This window comes from Filicampus tigris, chromosome 10 (assembly GCF_054856515.1).
Source record: "Filicampus tigris isolate MCC_2025a chromosome 10, RoL_Ftig_1.0, whole genome shotgun sequence".
NCBI classification, from domain to species: Eukaryota; Metazoa; Chordata; class Actinopteri; order Syngnathiformes; family Syngnathidae; genus Filicampus; species Filicampus tigris.
The window spans coordinates 22,768,382-22,793,301 of NC_141226.1; the positions used below are offsets into that span (position 1 = coordinate 22,768,382).

The window sequence follows — 24,920 nt, forward strand, 5'->3', positions numbered from 1 at the left end:
TTGATGTCATTTTCAGTTGACAGAAGTGACAAAATGGCCGCCCCCTGAGATGGCTAAAAAGGGGTGGATTTCGCTGCTTAAACTCATATTCCACAAACGCAATCTGAATCAGAATGCCGTGTTTCAACGAGTGGGCCTGCTGGGAACGTATTCTTGAAAAAAATGCGTTAGGGTAGAGTTCCCCCTTTTAATGACCTGTAACCTCAAAAAGTCAGTTAGAAAAAAAAAGACATCTTTGAGAGGGGAAGTAAAAAAAAAAAAAAAAAAAAAGAGGTAATGTGGTTGCACAAGAGTGCACAACCGCTTATAAATGGGAATGGAGTGTGTTCAAAATGGACCAATCACATCCAAACTCATGCTAGACGCCACACACCTGTCACCATTTAAGTGCTTCTGATGAACCCCAATTAAAGTTCAGCTGTAGTCAGCTTTTCCTGACATTTATGTCATCACATCTTACAGCGAAAGTCACGAAAGCTTACACAGAGAGACGTTATTTTTCAAAGGCATCTGTCAAGACAAGAGTGCACAAGAATCTTTAAAGTAGGGAAAATATGGCACATCGGTGACGTGACAAGGACAGGATGTCCCTAATTGACAAAAAGAAAACTGGGACCATCGTTGAACAGCAAAACCGAAGGAGCTGCGGGAATTTGAATACACGTGGCAACAATCTTCCATCTTCTTCATATGGAGAACAGCAAGACGGCCAGCATCATGGTTTGGGACCGTTTTTTCTTCCGATGGGACTGGACCCTTAGACGTGGTGAAAGGAATTATGGACCGTTCCATATCTAATGCGAGAAAGCAAAAATATCAAGGGAAAGCCGATTCGAACATCAGAGCTTCATTTGGGGCGAATCGGAGACGTGTTAAATGGTGCCAGGTGAGTGTTGACTTTCCTTGAGCATGAGTTTGAATGTCTTTGGTTAATTCTGTCTTGCTTTATATGAGGGTGTGCAACCACATTATCTCTCTTTTTTTTTTTTTTTTTTTAAATCTAATACTTACACCCTCTCAAAGATTTTCAAAAAATTCAATCGAGCTGGACAGTTGATTAACGGTGAAAAAAAAAAAAGTCATTTGTTTCAAACATTCAACCAGGAGTTTATATTGACTTTTTATATCCACCGTATGTAACATCACTTGGAAAACGTAATTTATTTCAGTGGTTCGATTTCAAAAAGTGAAACTCACAAGGCCATCTGAAGAATCTTTTCCGATGTACAGTACAGGACAAAATTTTGGACGCACCTTCTCATTCAATGGGCTTTCTTTATTTTCCTGACTGTTTACATTTGTAGATTCTCACTGGCGGCGTCGAAACTACGAATGAACACATGTGGAGTTATGTATCCAAACAAAAAAAGGTGAAATAACCGAGGAGACGTGTGTCCAAAATGTTGGCCTGTACTGTATAAAACGAATCTTTTTATAAGGGTTTCAATTCATTTGAAGGACATTTTTCTAGAACATTCCAATTTTTATTGAGTTGTACTTGTATAAGAGTAAAAAAATCAAATGTTCCGTTTTTTTTTTTTTTTCTGTAGTTCGCCTTTTGTATTAGTCATGTAAAATCTTCCCTCTCCTGCCCCACAAATTATGAATCATCGTCTCATCCCTCCGTTTTCCCTCTTCGGTGCGGTGACGCCATCAGACCATCCTTGCCCGTGTAAACCAAATATTACACACTCACGAAGCACGACCTGAGGCTTCCCCTGCTCTTGTACTTATCTTTTTAGATTTGAGGTCTTTGCTGCAGGCCATTTTGGAAGCCGCTTTGTGTGACTCATATTCTTAATGATGACAGATGACAAACACGAGGCCGAACCTCACAAGGTAATAAGAAGATTGAACCATGAGACATGAACAGGCATCAAGCCGCCTGCTATTAGCCGTCCTAAGTAATTGCATGACATTGATTGAAAGGGAGGCCATAACGATGGCGCGGATTCTTTCTTACGGACGGGGGCAGAGGAGTGTCGCGCTGTACAGGAAGGGGGCCCGAGGTGAAGGAGTCATGCTTCATCGATTCGAGCTGAAAGGGGCAAGAAAGAAAGGGGGGGGGGGGGGGAAGAAAAAAAAAAAGAAGCTAATGTTCATGCTGAATTCAGTTCCACTCATGGAGGAGTGGAAATGTGCGTCTGGAGTAGAGCTGAACCATGAATAGAATTCCAATCAAAGTAGAATGTCGTGGAATACAAGTTTCAAATCACAAAGGCTTAAATTTGGGGGGGGGACACACAACAAAACATCTTCTGCAATTTGGGTAGGCCAGTAGAGTTGATTGAATTTAATTAATACATTTAATTAGTAAGTTAACAACTCCAACTCAAGTAGATAAATCAACTCTTTCATAAGAATTTATCCTTCATTTTAGCATAAGATGAACCTATTATACCAAAATAATTATGTATACTAAATAGATTTTTTTTTTCTTTAATACTTTTATTGCTTGTATTTGTGCAAAACGATACATGGGAAGAGGACCTTGAAAAAAATAATCATATATATATATATATATATATTTTTTTTTCGTGTACTACCTCACTAATTTCCTCATGTTGATTTCATTTGTTCCAATGGTGATGCTTCCTGGAGCTTTTACATGGCTGTGCGGTTGCTCGGCAACCAAGCAAGCCTCCCAATACTTGACTGAGCTTTGCCAAGGCGGACGGCCGTAAAATATGTTGTTACTCGTTCACAATAACGATTCTCTGCATTCACGCAAGGTGGATGTTCTAAACCTCTGGTCTTAAAACGTAATTGTGCCATTTCTTAGTTGGTATCAGTGTAGTCATTTGAATTCCCGGCAGCGCATGCGTCTATTTAGATTTTGTTTTTGTTTTTTGGGGGGGGGCTTTGAAATTGCAGAAGGATCAATTCAATATTTTGTACCCATCAAAGTTTCTTCAGCACTTTTATTTGCGTTCTTTCAGAACTGTTTTTGTAATCATGGTTTTCCTTTTTGCTTTGTACTTTTAAACAGGGAATGCATTACAGAATCACATTTAGTGCAACTCTCTAGGTGCTATAAAAAAAAAAAAGGAAATTTCTGTGGAGGAGAAAAAAAAACAAAACAAAAAAAAAAATCAATGAAGTAGTGGACATGACTAGAAATCCAAATCATCTAGCGTCAGCAAGCCGTCCAAGGAACATAACGTTCAACTGTCATATTTGCACAGAACCATGCAAGGGGACAGAGTGTATTTTTGTTTTTTTTCTCTCGTTCTCACTTTTCGACCAGCAGCTTTCAAGACGTGCCGTTATCCGGCGAGCACGGTGGAGCTCTAATTCGTGGCGCTGAGCAAGGTTCACTACATGTTTCCACTGTCATGTATGGGTGTGCAGCATCGAGCCAAAAGTGAATTCGTTTTCATACGAACGCACATAGAACACTTTTGCTTGCTCTCGGAACATTCCCCCCCCCCGGGTGTTAGTATAAACAGAAAAGAAAAAGGTTCTCAAAACAAGGTTGCTCAATGGAGGTCATGTTATGCATCATTTCAAGACGTTTTCTTTTGATATTTCGGAGAGGAATGTATCTGAAAAGGGAATGCAATGCTGTAGTCAGACTGTTAACATCGTAAAAAAGCTCTGAAATTAGTAATTAAATAACCCTCTACTATTTATACATTCAGGCACTGAAAAATCACATGTCAATATGTAACTAAAAAAGATAGTCGCTCTCGTTTTCCCTTGGTAAGAACAAGGAAGGTGAAACCTTGAAGTTGGCAATTGTGTAAATTTATCCTACCCAGTAGTAATGCCATAGCGTCCCCCTTTTGCTCCGCTTGCGTGGGACACGTTCCTCCTCCCCACTTTAGTGCAGTGTCATACGCCGCGTTCGCCCCTCCCCCCCCCCCCCCCGACAGCTTTTGCCCTAACCTACGGGAAAGAATCCATGACAGCAGTCTTGTGAAAAGTTTCGTCTCACCCTCCTCACCGAATACCAGCAGACGCCCTCCGACAGGTAGGCCGCACTGATTAACCCCCCCCCACCCCCACCCCCTCCCCGCCCCAACCCCCTCCTCTCCGCGCGGCGGTTAAGGACTCTCCGGTGTGATAGCCAGCTCTCACCCCAGCGACCCTGACCTCAGTCAATTTTTAAGGGCTTTTATAAAAAAAGCTAACTTGAACAGCCATACAATGGCTAAAACATAAACCATATCTCTACTTTATCTCGGTTTTTCAGTCTTTTTCTTTTGTTTCTTTTTAGTTTTTCGGATGTATTTGTATTTTTTGTGGATTTCTTTTTTGTGGTTTTTTTTTGTTGTTGTTGTTTTTTTTTTTGTTTGTTTTTGTTTGTTTGTTTCCGCCTCCGTTGGAGTTGCTCCGATCCAGTCCTGCGCTGAAACACTCAGTCACAGCGGGAGAGAAATTGGTTTTGGGATTTAGTTGGTGTTAAGGGGGAGGTCAGGTCATATGTCCAGCGATGGACTATTGGAGAAGGGAGAAGAACAAAGTCATGAGATGGATATGGAAAAGGTGCTTCTTGGAGGTTATCCACTATCGGAGGAGGTGTGTGGCGCGGTGGACGGCGAGCGCCGCCTGCGGGCGGTGGACGTCCAGGAGCGCTCGGAGCGTTCGGAGCGCTCCGATGCTAGCGACGCAGGCCGGAAGCGGTGAACAAAGCCGTCCAGGAAGTCCTGCTGCTGCTGGGTTATGGCTTGGGAGATGAGGCAGGGCAGCGCCTGCAGGCTGCCCGTCACCGAGTCCAGCTTGTCCTCCAACGTGCCGATTCGCTTGTCCAGCTCCTCGCTGCGCTCCTGGAGTTCTGATACCAGGTCGTACATGACATTCTGGGTCTGAGCGGGGACGGATGGAAACACAGCGTTGGATGATTGAAGGCTTCAAAACGCAAAAGCCGTCCGGCGCAATGAGTCGCTCCGAGCAAGGTTGGGGAGAGGGGAAATCAACCCAAACAAATTTTTTTTCAAGAATATATTCCCAGCAGGCCCACTCGTTGAAACGCGGCATTCTGATTTAATATTGCGTTTGTGGGTTATGAGTTAAGCAGCAAAATCCACCTGTTTTTAGCCATCTGAGGCGGCGGCCATTTTGTCATTTCTGTCGACCGCAACTGACGTCACAGTTGCTCAGGGAACGACCGATCACGGCTCAGCTTCAGAAAATAGGCCAGCCGTGATTGGTGGTTACATGAACCCTGAGCAGTCGTGATTTCATTTTCAGCTGTGACAAAATGGCCGCCCCCAGAGATGGCTAAAAAGGGGTGGATTAACTCTTATTCCACAATTTTTCAACTACTGGGCTTACATAGAAAATATTCTTGAAAAAAAAAAAATGTGCTTGGGTTGACTTCCCCTTTAAGAACTAATTTTCCATAAATTCCAAGTTGTAGATGAAAGATTTTCATTCTAAATGTGACACTTTGAGAGGAGAAGGAAACGTTAGCAGGGAGATTGCGAGGGAGAGAAGAGCGCTGCGGTTTTCGGCAAGTCAGCAAAGATTTTATCTTACTGCCAATTTAACAACCGCCTTCTCCATTTATAGCCAGAGATGCTCTTTAATGTCTCCGGTATTAGCTTCATGTCCCTTATCCGCGTAATGAGAGGCTTTTCAAAGTCGACGCGGGACCTGCCAATGCCGGTAGCCGTATACATTCAAAACACATATGCGATATTCTGTGTTTCACCATTTTCGGCATCACAGCAGAGGTTGTCAAACTTTGCGTCTGGGGATCATCTTTGGAGGTAGATGTGCACTTTTTAAAAATGATACATCGCAGTGATTTCTCGTAAATTATTTTTGCGTGCGCCAAGTGATGCCTCGCGCCACCCCCCCTCCCCCCACCTCGCGCGGCAGCATTCATTTATTCAATGACAGCTTGATATTGGAGAGTGGCTTTAAAAGAAGACACTGAACTAGCGCGCAGTGCGCACGGATGGAGCGTGATGCAGGAGCAGAGGAGGGGCAAGTAAACACACATTAAAAGAGGTGGCCTTGTGACCTTTTAAAACACACAGCGGAGTGGAAATGCCAGCCACATCAAATGAGGCTGCAGGATGGCACCTCCCTTTGAACCGCGTCTTTGCTGCGCTCTGCTCCGCCGCCTCGCCTCACGTCTGCGGCAGGACGGAGGCTGCCGAGGCATGATGTGCTCCCCTCCTCTAACCCTTCTGCACCCCTCCCGGCACTAAGACGCCTTCTGTGTGCTCTTTAACGCAGAGATCACGGTTTCTGCCTCGCAGCTTGGAACGCACCCTGTCAGTTCAAATAGTGTTGCCATTGTTGCTTTGGCGAGATCCAAGTGCTTCAATTTTATTTAAAGCCAAAGTCAACCTAAAGTTTTTTTGGTTTTTTTTCAAGAATATGTTCCCAGCAGGCCCACTAGTTGAAACGCAGCATTCTGATGAATATTGCGGAATATGAGTTAAGCAGCAAAATCTGCCCGTTTTTTTTTTTTTAGCCATCTCGGGGGGCAGCCATATTGCCACTTTCTGTTGACTGAAAATGACATAAGAGTTGCTCAGGGCTCAGATAAGGACCAATCACAGCTCACCTGTCTTCTGAAGCTGAGCCGTTAATGAGCAACTGTGATGTCATTTTCAGTTGACAGAAAGCGGCAAAATGGCCGCCCCCCCGAGACGGACAAACAAACGGGTGGATTTCAGATGTTTAACTCGTATTTCACAAATAATCGGAATGTCGTGTTTGGACTAGCGGGGCTGGAAAGAACATATTATTGCAAAGAAAATGTTTGTGGTGTCTTCTCCTTCAACAGTGGCGTACCAACAATTTCATAACCAGCAATGTAGTTGAATATAATCTTGTTACACAAGTCCACATCTACTAATTTCATCATAGAGTTCTAAGTGCCAAATATTTGACATTAAATTCTAGTGACAGACTTTTTAGAAGACAAAACATAGATTCTGAACATTCGGAAACACTGTTTTTAATAAACATTCGGTGTATTGGGTATTTAAAAAAAAAAAAAAAAAAAAAAAGAATAAATAAAAATCTAATCAATGAAACTTGCCTTCGCCAGGTCCACCAAGGTGTTGGCCTGATCATTGAGTTTCCTCTGCTCCATCTTCACACTGCGCAGTCTGGGTGGAGACATCGGGAGGTTGGGATGGGGGGGGGGGACAGGAAGGAAGGAAGGAAGGAGGAGACAAAAAGAGATCGGGGAGGATTCCAAAAAGAGTGGAAGGTAGCAGGAAGTTTGGGGTCATGAAAGGGCCGATAGAAAAGAAAAGAGGAGGAGGAACAACATATTGCATTATCAGGAGCGTTCTCTCACTCGTGACAGGAAATCGAAATTAAAAAAACGTCACTGGGCATGCATCATAATTACAGGCTTTCAACTGAATAATCATACATACATATATATGTGTATATATATATACTGAATAAATATATATGTATAGAAATTCAAGCATTTCCTGGTCTTTGTCAATTCAATAGCAAACCAATACATGCAAAACGACGGAAGCATATTACATTTGTGCCTGGTGTTGACGGCATCTTTTTCCAGTTGAAACTCTAGATGATGTAGCTTTTGCTTGTGTCAGTGAAAAGAGAGCGGCGCACTCGGGTTGAGTACATTACTATCATTGTTGTTTCATTCTAATAGCTGCAGGAAGTGTTAGCTCAACTTGCCAACCAAGCATCAGATAACTCAGGCGGCTACGGCGGCTAATGTAATGAATTCAATAAAGTGCGACTTAGTTGGCGCAGCGGCAAATGAGAAAATAACGCGATTGCGAATTGAAAATCGCATTTCGGCTAATACGGACACACAAATCAAGGCGGCGTTTTTTACACGGGACGCGTGACTGTTGACGCTTCATGCGTATGTGCGGCGGTTCAAACGGAAAAGCTTTTATTTGCGTTATCACAGTTGGACGTGTATGTCAGCAAGAATGCAATATGCTTCCATTCTTTGGGCACCCTTCAAATCTGTTTCAAATCAAAACATTCTCATCGGTTATCACCCAAAAGGAAGACATTGAAGTAAAACGATGGCATGCCCATTGTCACTGCTACACCCAGTCCAGTGCCAGGAATGAAACAAAAATGAATCAATCAATAAAAACATTGTTCTTCCGCAAGCGTGCAGTGATTGTGAGTGGTGTGTACACAATGGAATGTGCGTGTCTTTGTACATGATGCGTTTTTATGTGGATGCCACAGATGGGGCCTGGAATGAGATGTCAAATGCCATTGCTTTGCTTGCATACTGTACATAAAGCACTTGTGATTCGCAAGTTGTTGTCTCGACTGAAGCCGACAACGCTTGAAACGTGTCGTTGTCGGCCTGCACGAGTGTGGGGAGGAATCTTTCTGTTCGGCGTATTATCAGACCAAATGGCAGGACTACGCGTTGTGCATTTTAAAACAACCAGATCGCTTTGCTTTAGGAAAGCCCGTTTTTCCTTTAAAAGGGAAGTCATGTCGAAAACGTCCTTTACAATACGTTCCGCGCGTCGCCGCTGGTCTGAACACAGCATTCTGATTATTATTGTGTTTGTGCAATGTTAATTAAGCAGAAAAGTCCACCTGTTTTAATCCATCTCAAGGGGGCTGCCATTTTGCCTTGTACTGCCACTTGCTGTTGACTGAAAATGAACATCACGGTGCCTAAGGGCTCAGCTCAGGTGGATTTTTTTTTTTTAATTTTTTTTCCCGCCCGGAAACGTCATAGCTATAATTACAACTCATGGTAAAATCGATACTATCGGTCAAACAAAAACTGAAAATAGCTATCTCATAAATCTGATGTGCTACGAAAAAGAGAATTTTTTTATTAAAATGTTCTCTGACCGGTGTTAAGATACCAAAACTGTGACTGGTAGCATACATGCATAAAGTACCTCGATAATGATACTCAAACAATACTATGGAAAAAAAACAAAACAAAAAAAAAACACCCGTCTATCTGACGGACCGGTCCGTTTATCCGTCACTGACGGACGCCCGTTTTGCCAACTGTTGACATACGACGGGAAAAAAAAAAAAAAAAAATCGTATTAAGCATAGACGGAAACCCCTTTAGTCCGCCGTCCGTCTGCAGTCCGCCATTAGTCTATTTTTCATCGGCGAGCGCGGGGAGGAAAATAGTGAGTTGTGTTGTTTGTGGGTCGGATTTGCGTATTTTGGGTGATTCAAAATGTGTACGGTATCATTTTATTATTTTCATGCCTCGTGATATACACACACGGTCGCTAGCTGCCAAACTGTGCAGAATTACCACTACTAAAAATATGTGCTATTGGTTCATTTTTGACAGCGAGGTATCGCGGTAATTTTGTAACAACTCCATACCGTAGAACTGTATTATTTATTAATGATATATACTTAAAGGTTATTTGAGCAAATTTGCTAAATCAGAAGTGTGTACTAAACTGGTAGCCCTTTGCCTTAATCATTAAGTGTAGCTTTCAGTTAAAAAAAAAAAAAAAAAAAGTTTCCTGACCCCCGGGACAAGAAATGACCGTTGAAAATGTGTTCCGATAAAGAATGTGTGTAGTTTGGGATATGGAGAACAGGGAAAAAAAACCAATCATATCCCAGGCAAACTGAATTGTGAACTAAACTTAAAACTGGCAACTGTAGGTGTGTACAAGTCGCAATATCATCGATAAGTTTGGAAAGAAAAAAAGATGAGCCTTAAAACGGCAGTAACCGTTTCAACCTCATTAGAACTATACGTGAGCTGCTGCTGCTGCTGCTGCTGCTGCTGTGGGTGTGTGGATGGGTGTTGACAAAAATAAGTGGGCGTGCACAATGAGTTCTGTTGCTGCAGGTTAATACAGCCTCCGGAGCAGCTATATTAATCATGGGCAAACGTTGGAGATGAAAATGAATCGCTAGCCAACACAGCTCAAGCTCATTCTCTGCGAGGCGCTTGTTTTCTTTCTTTTTCCCCTTTTCTTGTCTTTCTTTCCACTTCTTTCTTTCTTTCTTGCACACGCCCCCCAGGCAAGCCTCCACGATCGACACCGGCGGCAAAACGTGGCCGCTCGTTTTTTTTTTTTTTTTGGTTTCCTTCCATTCAGCAGATAGCATGGCAAGCGAGAGCGGAGTAAATGGAGCGCCGACTTGTGTGGAACCAAAAACAAATCCCGGCGCATATTTTTGGTTTGTTTTCGTTCTTATTTTGGCAACGCACACACTCTGTTCATGCATGTCAAAGGCAGACATGGAGGAGAGAGGAGGATGTTGAGGAGACAGAGGGAGGATACATAGAAGACTCAACTTACTTCTGAGCTCTGCGGTGATTAGAGCAAAACAAAGACAGAACACAGTACAGTTTTAACCCCACGACATTCACGAAACGACTCGATACTTTCACAATTCTCACTGTAAGCACAAGGTCAAAGGTTGGGTTGGCGGGAAAAGGGAACAGAGGAAGGGGGACCGTTACACCAGATTGTCGTGTGTGTGTGTGTTTACGCCTGGCAATCACAAGAATTAACTAATGTATTTATACATCTTAAATGGTTTCTAACCACTAAAATCATCTTTGGCTTTTAGAGTCATTTCTACTTGATTTTCTTTCTTTTTTTTTTTTTTTTTTTTTTCTGGTACACTGTGATTGTCAATTACTGGGTGCTGGTGCACAATATTATTTCGGGATGCGAACACGGGGACTTACTGGTGAATGGCTTGGAGAAACTTGCGTTGGTGTTTCCGCACCTTGGCGTGATCAATCTTCTTGACCAACTTGGTGTGTTTGTAGATGAGCCATGTTTCCCTGAGTACATTGGCAGCTGTGTTCTTTACCTGTGAGACGAGGAAACAAAGTGGTGATGCTCACTAGTTGTTAAGGCACACGGTGAAGTGGGAGTATAGGGAATGGAGAAAAAAAACAAAAAAGAAAACACAAAAGTGGATCTTGTGATGAGGTGCCAGGAGGAGAAATGCTAGCGATGTTATTCTGTAGTGTCTGTCCTCAACTGTACCAAACTAGAGTATTGTAGTATACTATACTCTGTTATGTTGTACTGTACTATACAATCAACCAGATTGAAATGGCTCCTCCCCAGAAAGTATATACAGTATCAGGCTGATGAGGTGATATCGGTGTCGTAGTATCGGAGCATTTTTTCCCTACTGTACATTAATAAAAGTTTTAAAGTCGCAACCTAGGATAGATTGAACTGGTCAACAGCAAACTTTAATCAGAAATGGCTTTATGTGTTCCTAAATGTATTTTTGACGCTGATTTAAAAAATGTCGACTTTTTCTTCTGGTGTCAGATATTTGAGATTTTCGTTTTTTTTTTTTTTGTTAAATTTGACCAACAAAAGCTTGCGCAACACCGATTTTCCTGACATTCCACCCGTTGCCGAACCTAATCCTTAATTCATGAATATGACTAAATATGTTGCTTTATTACTTACTTTAGGAAAACCTGATATACTAGAGAAAAATGAAGATTAGGAATCATTGCAAAAAAAAAGATCCAGTTTACCTGCATCTATGATTTAAAAAAAAAAAAAAAAAAAATGTGAGTAAATTGGAAGAACCGGTGTCAAAGTGTGTTTGTCTTAAGAGTATCCATGGTAGTTTTCTGAATCACTTACATTTTTACATTTACTGTATCTGTAACGGCCGCTAGTTTGTCACTCACTCGTTTGCAGAGTTGTGTATCCATCATGAAGTTGTGAACATGCTTCTCTGCCTTGGTCAGCTCCAGCTTCCTGGCCACCACTGCAACCACAAGTGCAGTGCAGCCAGCTCCCTGTTCCACAAAGACATGCTCAGCATATGGTGGCAAATGTGTTTGAGGATTATTATTATTATTATTATTATTATTTTTTTACCTTACCACACACACACAAACAAGAATAATCAAACATTTTGACACAATGACACAATTTGGATTGAAGATGATCGCAGAAAAACAAAACAAATGATCTAGTGGTATGGGTTGTTTAGCAATGGGGGTTGTGTGTGGGGGGGGGGCAAACTTTAGCAAACATAATGTGGTAAATTATGTGTTTGGAATTCCACATCAGTGGATATAGTGGGGCGATATATTTGGGATATAACAACATAGTCAACAAAAAGGAAGTAAAATCGAATTTTAAAGTAGGTTAGCGAACACACAAAAAAAAAAAAAAAACACCTGAGTATTACGAGAATAATATTCTAGTATTATATTAAAAAAAAAAAGAAGTGATTATTGCCAGAGAAGGAACTTGCAATTTACAAAATTGATGTCACCATATTAAAAGCACACACACGTACCTGCATTAAAATGACGCCGGTTATTTAGAAACAATGAAATAGTTCTTGTTTTGTCGCATCATCATTATAAAAAGTTTCAGGTGGTTGCTCAAACGTTTGTGTGTGTGTGTGTGTGTACCAACTACAGTGTTCTTTGCCGATTTATTTAATCACGTTACAATTAATATATGGCGCAATTCTAGAAAAAGACAGATGGCTGGTTTTAGACTGCCGTAGTTAGATTTGTGTTGGAATTCTTTTTTTTTTTTTCCATACTGGACTAGATCGAAGTTTTCGGTGACTACCCCATTGTGTTATATTGCTTTTTGCGGCAATTCATTTAAAGATGAGATCACAACCTGAACTTATTTGATGAGAAAATAATTAATGCAAAAGCGGCTTTGGAAAAAGAGAACCTACCATAATCCCTGTAAGCAGACACACGCCTTTCCCGCAGTACGTGTGCGGTACCATGTCCCCGTAGCCGATGGAGAGGAAGGTAATTGAGATGAGCCACATCGCTCCCAGAAAGTTACTGGTCACTTCCTGTTTGTCATGATACCTAAAGTAAGAAAGACGAGCAGAGGTGCGAGGCACGCAGTGAGTAAGACAGCACGCCGCTCGGCGAAGGGGAACATGCCGAATAAAGTTGTGGAGCTAGTGCGAACCAGACGGAGGAGGTGTCATGGGATTTTGTGAAGATTTACAACGTAAAGATGCATGAAAAGGGAAAGCAAGTCAGTTTGATGGAGAACCGTATTTCAAAGTAGGGATGCACTGATACCAGTGGTCCTAAAAAAAAAAAATTTTTTTTAAAAAGATCCGATACCGAAACACCGATACCACACCACCGGCCTGACATACCTTTCGGTCAGGTGCTCAGATTAGCTTTTGTTCGTGATGAGCCCAAATTGGATCGGTGTTGACTTTAAAGTGACATTTTTGCAGACGGAAATGCACTTGAAATAATGTGCCGCTGTGCAGATAAAACCGTGTTGTAAATAACACCATGCATCCCCAAGTCAGTTCCGATGTATTCCATTTATTTATATTATGCTATTCCCCCCCCCCCCCCTCCTTTTTTGTTGTGTCATTAATGGTGGCTTTATGTTCGGTGCAGTCACCATTGTTGTTGACACTAGCTGCGTGGGCTGCATTCAGGTACACCTTGGAAATGAAAGTGCGTGTTTATTTTTTTTTTGTACCGTTTCCGACAATTAATTACTGTGGGAGTTACGTTTTACATTGGAATGCTTTTGTTAATGGACACTTTATTAAAATTTTGTTATATGGGAGTTATTCTGTTAGCGTTGTAACTACTACTAGTACTTTTTTTTTTTTTTTTTAAATAGATATTTGAATACCACGTATGCCTGGTTCAGGAAAAGTTTCTGTTTTTGAACAATAGTGAGTAAAACATTTTCATCACAACTGCAAGACGTAATGACATTTCCAAGTATCGGTACTCTGTACCTCCGAGTACTCAACTGTAAATACTTGAACTGAATCTAAAAAAAAAAAAAAAAAAAAGTGGTCTCAGCGCATCCCTATTTAAAAGTGTGGAACTTAAACCTGATGTGTCCTCAGTCACGTGATGTGATGAAATGGGAGAAAAGAAAAGCAGCAAACATCTTTCAGGTTCAGCGACTGGTCGGCGAATGAAACCGAGGAGCATTCATCAGAAACAGGCCAAATACACCGCAAACCTATCGGAATCAATGAGATGCCAACGGGAGAGTGAATGTTGCTGTGAGGTGAGGAACAGAACGGGTCAAACGAAATCCGAACACGACAACCGAACATACCGTCATGTCAGTTCATCCCCAAATCAATGTGCCTTCTGCCTTCAATCAAACGGCAGCCACGTTCACATTTTGTTGCAAAGCTACCACCGTGGGGTTCACGCTGGCCCCCAGCAAGGTTTGGAAATGGAAATGATCGCTCCTAATTATGTCGCCTGCTGAAAATAGATGACAGCCATGCTTGAGTCGACAGTCCAAAGGCCCGCCGCGAAGATGCAAAGAGATTTGAGAAAACGACGCGGCGTACGCGGGCGGCGCCATTGATGATGACATTCCCATACCTTTTAGCGAGACAAATCTGCCTTATCCGCCCCCCCCCCAATCAACTGGGCTGCTTATTCCCAACGGGCTGTCTAGGAGGAGCTCAGATATGATTTAATTTGGCATAGGAAATCAAATATTCATTAAACACGTTGGGACAACGGTTCGCTAACATCCTCCTGACAAGACAATGTATGTCAATCTGATTTCTTGGGATTTGCCTGAAGATGTTCTAAAGGGAATTCAGTCTCGGCTGGTAATGAATTGCAAATTCAGACTCCAGCGGTGACCTCCAAATTGCCCAAATAATTAGCCCCACCCCCCGCGCCCTTCATTAGCGCCGACCAGAAGCGTACACTGGAATACGTAGGAGCCAACCGATATGATCGTCTTTGGCGTCTCGTTGCAGAAACCGCTTTCACCGCTTTCCTGAAAACGTACACTCGCCCCGTTTCCCTTTCATGCGACCGAAACGAAAAAAAAATGAGCACTTTTGTTCTCCTCGGAATGACAAAAAGGAAGAAAAAAAAAAAAAAAAAAAAAAAAAAAAGTGCAGTCCGTGGGAGTCAAGCTTCACTGATGACATGCAGAGAAGCAGTCTGTACAATTCCATGCAGGAGTTTACAACAAACAAACAAAACAAAAAAAAAAAAAAACGATGTTTGCATCCTGCATGCTTCAGAGGCAGTATATTGAGAGCAGGTGGGCAAAGCTGGGATCCGTTTGGGGAGAGCACCTCCGAGAAATACTGCAGTTTCACCACACGGAAGCGGCTAGTGCGTCTTTCTCACGTGGATCATTTGGAACTAAAATACGGCGGTATTGGATGTGCTCATTAGCTTTCGTCTCTTCTGCCTGCATCTCAACATTGCACCGGCCGTCCTTCGATGGCTGCCGGCCGGCTTAACTTGATCACTGTTACGTTCATTTCGTTCATCTTGCAATCGAGGCGAGCTGAGGAGGAGTCAAAGGTGGACTTACTTTTAATACGGTAGGGAAGACCATCTACAGTGGAACCTCTAAAGTCGAATTGTAAACATTGACCGTAGAAATATGCCGTTCGAGTCATGGACGGCATCAAGTGAGCACACGACCAGGATTTAAGCCGAATGTACTCGTGTTGCTTGTTTGAGGTTTTTCTGACGTTTTTTTTGTTGGTTTTTTTTTTTGCGTGGCGCTTAAACAGAGGCCGTTAAGAGAAGAAGAATTCAAAGGAAAATACGCAGCGGTACATTGAAGGACGTGTGGGGCTGTAGCTGTCGAATATTTTTTTACAGTCAAGTATCCTACTTGCTCGCACGTATCTTGAAGTTTGGCTCACAACAAAAGCAAAAAAAAACAAAAAAAAAAACACTTTTAAATTGACTGCGTAACAGTTCTTAACTCTAAATTCAACCTAAACTTTGTATTATGCCGATAATGTCTTTAGAGTTGAGACTGACTTTTACTGTCTCAAATCTATTGTTACATGTTATTTGTATTTTTTTTTTTTTACATCTTATAAACAGTGATTATTTTATTTTATGACAAAATGTTACTTAAACATTGCTTGTACAGTTAATAGTTTACGAGCATGTCAGTTCGACCCTGGAATGAATTAGTTTTACTTCCATTATTACCAATAGGGGAAAAAAAAAAAAAAAAAAAAAAAAAAAGCGCGCTGGAACGAATTGTGTTCGACCTTAAAGGTTCCACTCTAATACATTGCACTAAGAGGAGTGCTAATCGGAAGTAAAACGAAATGACATCTTTGTCTAATAATTGCCTACTTATAAATAGAGCAGCATCTAAAAAGGGAGAAATAGAACAAAAGACAGTCATTTGGGAACAGACACAGAGGCGGATCACAAGTATTTTAAGGCTCTCAATATACTGTGTTAACGTTTGGAATAGCACGGGGAAGAGCTGGCACCACTTTAGACCTATTCAAGGACAAGAGCTTAGATAGTTACCCCCACCCCCCCCCCCCATTTAATAAAATCTTCCTCACACTTGGTAAGTAAGCACAGTGACGCAGGCCCTAATCTCACAGTTTAGTCGTTTGTCATCGGCTTCAACTGTGGATAAGGGCTATAGGTATCATAATACAAGATGTAGCCATTCAAATAGTCAACAATCATACGACACGATATATTTCGGCGGGGGGGAAAAAAAAAATCACTAACATCGGACAGTCAAACTAGTCATCTATGCCCACCACAAATGCATCATTTCTTGTATCAGTTGTGTCCGTTTCATAAAAAGTGCTAATTTCCTCTGCCTGTGTGTGTGTGTGTGTGTGTGTGTGAGAGAACCAGACACTCTGCACATGCACGCACATTCACAAAAACCAGCAGCAGAGATCCACTTTGCACAAATATTCTTCAATGCCCTTCTAATTTTACATAAACATAGTTCCAGACGGCTGCTATGCTCTAATGAAATTATTTTCGTGATAGGATTGATTCGAAACGACGGCGTACTTTTGAAATGGTTGTCTTTTACTGGGCTAATTCGTGTAATCTGTTCAATCCCCCATGACACGGTAATTTAGAATCATTAGCCTATTTCCGAAAAGAGCTGTCGCAAGCGCGATACTCGAGACTTGGGTTCCAAACTTCCTCCTTCTTTTTGTTTCAAGCAGTTGACTTCAGACACATTCACGCGCTTCTTCTATCACATTCTGCAGCAACCGTCTGTGGCAAATTACTGCCACTTTCCGTAATTTGCCCGCGCGGTGGATTCACATCAACAAAAACAAATTGGAAAAAAAACAAAACCAAAAAAAAAAACCTTTCAACGAGCGCAAGTCTTGAGCACTGACTGACATCACTTGGCAACACGTATAGCGATGTGCCCTTCGCTGATCGTCGTAAATACGAGCGGATAAACCTCAGAGATGAATACCGAATTGCCGGCATGCAGACATCACCGCCGCATGTTGTAGGCAAAGCAAGCGTGTGGCAGCACATACGTGACGCTCGATTGGCCCAGTTTAATGGCACATGCGTGTTTCATGATGTATTAATTTCCACATTGATGTGGATTGATGGTAGAACCTGATGCTCATAAGACATCAAGAATATTACGGAGAAGGTTGCCTTAGGGCTGAAACGATTAATTGAGTAACTTTATTGCAAAAAAAAAAAAAATCTGAAGCAAAATCTCTGCCTCGATTAAGTTGGCAGGAGGAAAGGGCAATCAACTTATCGAGCAAACGGTAACAAAACAAACAGACTTATCCGAGCTACGGCAAAGGATGACGCCCATCCACTCAACAGCCAACTACACTCTCATGTGCTGACGCACACGTCACTCACCTGTTTTTTTACTAGTGTTGCTGTTTAAAGATGAAATCAACCTAAAACATTTTGTGACGATATGTTCTACGCACCTTCCCTAATCGAAACACTACATTCGGATTAATATTATGTTGGTGGAATGAGTTAAGCAGCAAAATCCACACGTTTTAGCCATCTCAGTTGGCGGCCATTTTGTCACATTCCGTTAGGTCAGCCGTGATTGGTTGTTACCTGGGCGTTGAGCAATTGTGACGTCATGGTCACTAGACAGAAAGTGACAAAATGGCCGCCGCCTGAGATGGCCAAAAACTCATTCACTGCCAGACATTTTCAGAGCCTCTTTTTTCCCTAATGTTTGGAAAAAATAGAAAAAAAATATAAATAATTTCCTGGGATTGAATGGCTGGACTGTGAAAAGACAAATAAATACGTCAATGGCAGTGAATGATTCAATAATGCAAATTACAGTCATATCTTATTACTTGATAAATCGACGTGTTAGTCAGTGGAGTACTCGAGTCTAAAAATATTCAATAGCAGCGGCTCCAGTTTCCAAATCAACAATCAAGATATGCTTTCTTATAAGTAGGCTACAGAAGGTTGACAGCAAGGTGCAAATCATTAGTGACGTTCCACAAAGGGCAAACCAGATAAGACCAACATCCCCTTTCTCCCTATCGTCTCAATGATGGGACGGGAAACGTTTGTGGCAGGAAAGGAATAGCTCACGATCCAAAACAAACCACGATGATTTGTCTAGCATTCCGGAATCGGCGTGACAATGTAACGGCTGCTAATGGAGCAAGTTGCTCATGTGACTTCTGAGAGAGCTAACACGATGAGTTGTGATGTGTGGAACAAGGCTGCTGTATTTAGGATGACGTTTCGCAGTGCGGATGCATAAAAATGGAATATTCTTCCAACAGTCACATCAGCGACCCAAACCCAATAGAGAATGTTCGATTTTTGGTTGTTGTTTTTTTTAAGACAAAAATGGTGACAGCAAAAGCCACAAACAAGCAGAAAGTGAAGGAGAAAAAGCATTCGTGCAAGTCTGCCAGCTACTTCTCTTCTCCCGTGCTCTTGCCAGTGCTTCGACATTAATACGATGGCATTCACAACTCCATAATGTCCGATGTCCTTGACTTTGTATTGTTCCTTGTAGTTAGTCAGCCAACCTCTTCCAAAAGAAACTTTGCAATGAAGGACAATAAACTGGTGCAAAACTGCAGAATACTGCACCGTCATAACACATTTTCTGTGTATGTAATTGTCACATTGACCCCAAAAAAAAATCGTATTATCGTAATTTGTACATAACTTACCTGACCGGTACTCAGAGGTGGGAATTGCGTCAGACTGACGGACCGGTCCGTCAGTCCATCATTGACGGATGCCCGTTTAACTGACGATTGACGAACGACGGTCCGTCAGCGATGGGCGCTGTTTTGCCGACGTTATTTTTTTTCGCGGCGGGACGAACTGACGATTAGAATTCAGTTCGTCACGAAAAATGACGAATGACCGACCGGCAAAATTGAGTAAAAATGCCCACCTCTGCCGGTACTAAATGTTACAAGACACAGTATGGAAAGTCTGTGCACACACCTCTTACTCAATCATATGATCAATAAATAATTAGTAATCGGTTGACTAGACTAAGTAGACAAGAATTCCGAAAATTGCAGAAAGTGTTCCCTCAAGAGTGGAAGCTGTCCTAGCAGCAAATTCCATGACATGTTCCAGGTTCCATAAACGCTGTAAATGACATGTCCAGATGTCCCAAAACCAATGGCAGTGCTCAAATCGTCAAATGGTAATATCGTATAATATCGTAATATCGTAATACTATTTTGACATGAATGGGAAGGACATTTGTGGTATCTTAAACTCCAAGTCTACGGGAATTTTTACGACCTACGATGTAAATGTCTGGCCATAGATTTGTGTGCGTGTTTTACCTATCAAGGGGCTCGGTGTCATGTTGACCCTCATCCAAAAATCACGGAGGCGTGCGTTTGTCCAGGCGTGTTATGATTAAGCACCAGCCAAGCGACGGCGGCAAAAGACATTATGTTTTGTGATGCCGAATGTTCCCTTACTCACGTCTACGTTTCGTTCATCGAGGAAAATGATACTGGCAGCACTTTAGCGAATGATGTGGTGGAATATATCGCTATCAATCAACGGAATAATTAACAGTGAAAAAGCACAGGCTTCGGTTTGCACGATGGATTCATGCCATTCTTGTTTAACTTTAGGAACATGGCGGGATGTGACTCTGCAGTCTGCGTGCATTCATTCATCTCAAATCGAGCACGGTGCTTTGTCTCAAAGAACCATGCCGACTTTTTTAAAACGATATTGGAACAATTGCAATAACACTGGGCACAGATGTTTTCAACTCGTAGTCAAGCGAATGTTCTGTTGGATATAAATACAACTGCCTTGTTGCCCAAGGTACTTGCTAGCAATTCTTACTTTCTAGTGGTATTTGTTCCACACTTTGAGTGTTAATTCAATCATTCGCTCCGTTTCCCCAAACGCTGCGGTATGTGTTGTCCACACATAAATACACGCTTCCACCTGCTACTACTGCTATTTCTTCATCTAGCAGGGCATCCGACGGAACGGAGCCCTTCATTTTAATATTTCAGAGCTGAGTCGCGTCTCTGGGGTTATCAGATATCAAGCACTCCATTACAGTGTTTCTCTGAGCAGTTCTGCCGAGCGCGAGCGTGTCATCGTGTGCCCGTCCGTCTCTGCAGGGCCGATCTTACATGAAAGGAAACTGCGAACAAAGTTGGCCAAACTTCACAACAACAAAGTGTCCAATTAAAAAAATAAAATAAAAAAAATAAAAATGCATTCCACAGGTAGCTTTGTGTTAGTTTTGTTTTTGCATAAAGAGCACGCAGCGATCATTGGACACAGGCACGCTTTGAAACACAAACCCAATATACATATAAGCATTTAAAGCGGAAGTCAACCCAAGCATAATTTTTTTCAAGAATATGTTCCCGGCAGGCCCACGAGTTGAAACGCAGCATTCTGATTCATTTTGCGTTTGGGGAATATAAGTTAAGTAGCAAAATGCACTTGTTTTTAGCCATCTCCGGGGGCGGCCATTTTGTCTTCTGTCGACTGAAAATGACATCACAACTGCTCACAACGACCAATCGCGGCTGACCTGCTTTCTGAATCCGAGCCGTGATTGGTCGTTGTGAGCAGTTGTGATGTCATTTGCAGTCGACAGAAGTGACAAAATGGCCGCCCCCAGAGATGGATAAAAACGAGTGGATTAACACTTATTCCACAAACGCAATATTTATCAGAATGCCCTGTTTCAACTAGTGAGCTTGCATAAAACATATTCTTGAAAAAAAAAATACCTTTGCGTTGACTTCCGCTTTAAGTATGCATTGCTAGCCATAAAAATGTGCATAAAAAAACAAAAAAAAAAAACGCCTGCTATACTAACGGCGTAACGTCACTCAACTTTTACACATACACAACACACGGCCGCAGCAGAATCTACAACACGAGTGCAACAAAAGTGCTCCGTTAATATTTGTGTTCAGCATAGTTGTTACTGTACTTCAAAAGATTCTTCTGTTATGTGTGTGTACTTGACTGTCTCTTTACTTTCCACACTTTGTCAAAAGTTGGATCACGACAGAATCAGTACTTTTACTTGAAACTCTCAGTAAAAAGTCTTACTTGTCACTCCTCGAGGACGCATACCACCGACTAGTGCGCTAACGATGCCGCTTACTCGCCATTTTCGATAGACGCCATGTAGGATTTGTCTATTTTACTTCAAAACAAAATCACTTCACAATGCGTATTGACACACACTCGTCCAACCCCCCCCCCCCCCCCCCCCCCCCCCACACGCAGAATTTTGCATATTAGATAATGGATGGATGGATGGACGGACTTAACCACCCAGTTTGAACCCCCCCCCCTTTTTTTTTTTAAACTTAAAATATAATGTGACGTATATTGCTGTGTCCGCCCACCGTGATGCATCATGGAATTAGATGAAATATATTTTCAGCGCTTTCTTCTCAAAGGGTTTTAGCAGATGCTAACACTTGACACATTGTTCAGTTTTAAATGGCAAGAATGAAGGTCACGTCCAGCATTTCTCCCAGCTGCACAGCGGTAGTTTACCCACCCAATAAAAATGATTTAAAAATAGCATTTGTCTGTTTAATGTGAGGGAGCCCAAACCGACCCTCCCACCCCCTTTAAGCTGAATGAACCCCTTTTTTTTTTTTTTTTTTTTTTTTTTTTTGTCATTTCAACCACAGACATTGGCGCGCACAATCCTGACGTTGGGTTTCTATGAGGTGTTTTTTCGATACCAAAGAAGGATCAACACACTGGGAGTGTTTTGTCACCGAGGCTTGTCAAAGATTGTAAGTACTGCTTTGAACAAATGTTCATTATTACGATGTGTAAATTGTCCTACTTAACATTTCTAATAAAGTGGATCCACATAGTCCTTTCGGTTCCAGGCTATATAAATACACTTGATTATATACTTTACACATACCGTTAACAATCGTCTTATTTGGCCTTTAGGAAAGAAATGTTGCTCTCGGGGATGTAATATAATATGCATCAGTTGGTGAAATTCACCTTCACGCTTTCAATGGACATTTAGAATGCGCTGCTGCCGTGGACTTTTAAACTAACACAAAGACCGAAAGATGGAACCCTCAACTAGGTAGGGATACAGAAATCACACGCACGCATATGTTGGCATGGGGGCCAAATGAAGTGAAACGCGAGTCAATTAGTGACAAGGCAACTGATGAGTTTTCGTAATTTATGTCAAGTCTTGCCAATTAAGTATCATTTGCAAGTATATGTCAAGTCTTGCAAATGTATTCAATATTCAAAGTGGCATTTGTTTGTCATTTTGAAAAAAAAAAAAAAGTAGAGTTCGTTTTCAGCTCCACTCACTTTTTTCGAACAGAAAACTTGTAATTCTATATACACTATAACACATTTTTCCTACTGTGTCTTGTAGACAAATGAATGTTGTATTATTTTCTGTAACGTAATGAGGGACTGAATAAAGACACAATAGGGGGTACTGAAATCGGAGTCTTAAAAATACAGTATCCACAATATAAGTCTCTTGATATGTTGTGTGCAATTTAATGAACACGCATTTGCAGTACGTCATCATCGGACAGGTTCCCTGGCCCTGAGAAAAATTGAAGAGCGAATGAAGTGCTAGTGTTTGGTGTTAGCAGCTGTTGACTAAGTGGGTGTTGGCTGTTTGGGTCTGAGCAGCAAGTGTGCAAAGTGACACTGCTAATGTGTCACTTTCAGAAAAGGTCACGGGACCGCGCAGTGGCCGCTTGCCCTCAAGGTTGAGATCATTCACGTTAACTGCAGCCGCCTTTGTGCCGTGTCAGTCGTCTCAAACATGCAAGGGGCCACATAAACGCCTCACACACTGTCAAGGTTCGGCAACACTAATGCAATCCTTTTTTTTTTTTTTTGCTAGTTTATTTTCTCCATTGTTAGCTCTTATTATTGTCTGAATGCTGAGTCGAGCATGCACATTAAGCTCTTGTGGGCAAAAAATATTTGGCTACTTCTTCTTTTGCTTGCTTTAAGCACGTGTAATGGCATCGCCATTTCTCAGTGGATTAGAACTCAATCAAAAGAGTCAAATGTGGAGAATTTTCAGGTTGCTTAGGCCAAACGGTTAGCGCTAATGGATTTTTTTTTTTTTTTTTCGGAAGATGGGCAAGCTCATTTTGTTTGTAACATAAATTTGTAGTTATGCGGTGTCGCAATCTTAACACTAGGGGCACTATTTGATGTACTCAGATTAAGAGACAGAAGAAGATAAGTCTGGTGGAAATGTTCATTTCCACTTGCCATTGTGTATTAACTGCAAAATTGAGTTAAAAGAATTACACGACTGCTTCTTGATACTGCCACAATTTATAAAATGAAACTGTGATAGGCAGAGGTGGGCATTCCGCCAGACCGATGGACCGGTCCGTCCATTTTGCTGACGACTGACTAATGACGGGACACTTTCTAAAAAAAAATAATAATAATAAATAAATAAAAAAATTGACGACGGATTCATGAATGGCGCAATTGGCTTTTCATCCGTCAGTGTAGTCGTCACTAAGGCGACCGTCAGCCCGTCACCGGCCGACGCCCGTTTTTCCGACGGTTTCCGGGGGACCAAATGACGGACTTAACTGACGGACCGACAGCCCACCTCTGCTCAACAGAGTCTTCTCATCGGACGATGAGCTCCACAATCAGGACGTGGCGGCAGGAGTTGGGCCAAAGAACGAAATCAGGCTTAGCAGGCATGCACGTGGGTGTGAGGACTTGCGTTTCACTGCCACTGATAAATAATGCGAAGAATCGTGGAGTGAACGAGGTCAAACGTTTTTTTTTTTCTGCTTTGTATTCCTTTGCTCTGACAGTCATGGGGCGCGGCGCGGCGCGGCGCGGCGCGGCGCGGCTCTTCGACTGCGGCCGACTTGAAACCCGAGCCGGCGCCCTACCAGAGAAAGTTGGCTAAACTGCCTGAAAGCTTGTCTTTCAGGTAGCCTATAGGTCTCATATCACCTGGAAATGGAGCACTTTGTTTCAGTTAACAGCGTTAGAGCAAAGCAGGAGACGAAGAGAATTCGATAACAGATTTTAGAGGGGTAAAAAAAAAAAAAAAAAGAAAGAAAAAAAACGAGAGAACGGGGAGGCAAGCAAGGCATGCATGAGAGTGTGTAACTGAGTTTGGGGGTGGATTAGGCCTGCTCGGCTCGGGATGGATACGGAAAGGCAAAGGGACGGGGAATCGGTCGTGGGGGAGGGATGTGAGGCAAAGCATGCCACGTTCGATGGGTACAGTAAGAGATCTGCAAGGGGATCGGTCAGGAGTGGGTGGGAGAGAGAGAGAGAGAGAGAGGAGAGAGAGAGAGAGGGCGGGGACTGCAGGTTGAGGTTAGGTTAGCTCTGAAGACACGAGGCAAAAGGCGCCCGGACTTCAATCCATCTACCGCAAGGCTAATATTCCTTCCAACTCCGCCCTCCGCCCTTCGGCCCTCCATCCCTCAGTCTCTCCGCTTTTGGTGTCTTTCATTCATCCCCCGTCTAGGCATTTTCCAGACAGACTCCATGCTTGTCCAATCTCACACCGTATCGCCCTCTGATGGGCTCAGGAGCGCGGTCAAAGTGCAATGGCGCAGTTGACGGACGAAAGTCAAAACAGCACTTTGGAAAACAAGCGCCTCTTATCCCCCGCCCTTGATGTTGCTTTTTTTTTTTTTTTTTTTTTTTTTTTTTTTTCTTTTTTTCTTACTTGAAATGATGGGTTTAAGAAGTA

At 42.3% G+C, this 24,920-nt stretch overlaps 1 protein-coding gene and 1 long non-coding RNA gene across 3 annotated transcripts in view; one reads left to right on the forward strand and one right to left on the reverse strand.

The window, feature by feature from the left end:
- The first annotated feature begins 433 nt into the window (after positions 1–433).
- On the forward strand, positions 434–24,045 carry LOC147141389 (uncharacterized). The gene is made up of 3 exons (XR_015088441.1): positions 434–886; positions 21,862–21,969; positions 24,022–24,045. It is a non-coding gene; the product is annotated as an uncharacterized LOC147141389 (long non-coding RNA).
- Positions 4,035–24,920, reverse strand: part of kcnn1a (potassium intermediate/small conductance calcium-activated channel, subfamily N, member 1a) — a 60,227-nt gene continuing 39,341 nt past the window's right edge. The window contains exons 5-9 of one of the 2 annotated variants that reach the window (XM_086043554.1): positions 12,622–12,763; positions 11,603–11,713; positions 10,625–10,752; positions 7,004–7,073; positions 4,035–4,808 (exon numbers count right to left, since the gene is read on the reverse strand). In XM_086043554.1, the coding sequence (XP_085899680.1) occupies positions 4,503–4,808; positions 7,004–7,073; positions 10,625–10,752; positions 11,603–11,713; positions 12,622–12,763 (757 nt within the window). In that variant the 3' untranslated portion in view covers positions 4,035–4,502. Of the gene's footprint in view, positions 4,809–7,003; positions 7,074–10,041; positions 10,239–10,624; positions 10,753–11,602; positions 11,714–12,621; positions 12,764–24,920 lie in introns of those variants that run through there. The other variant, XM_086043555.1, reaches the window with a different exon arrangement.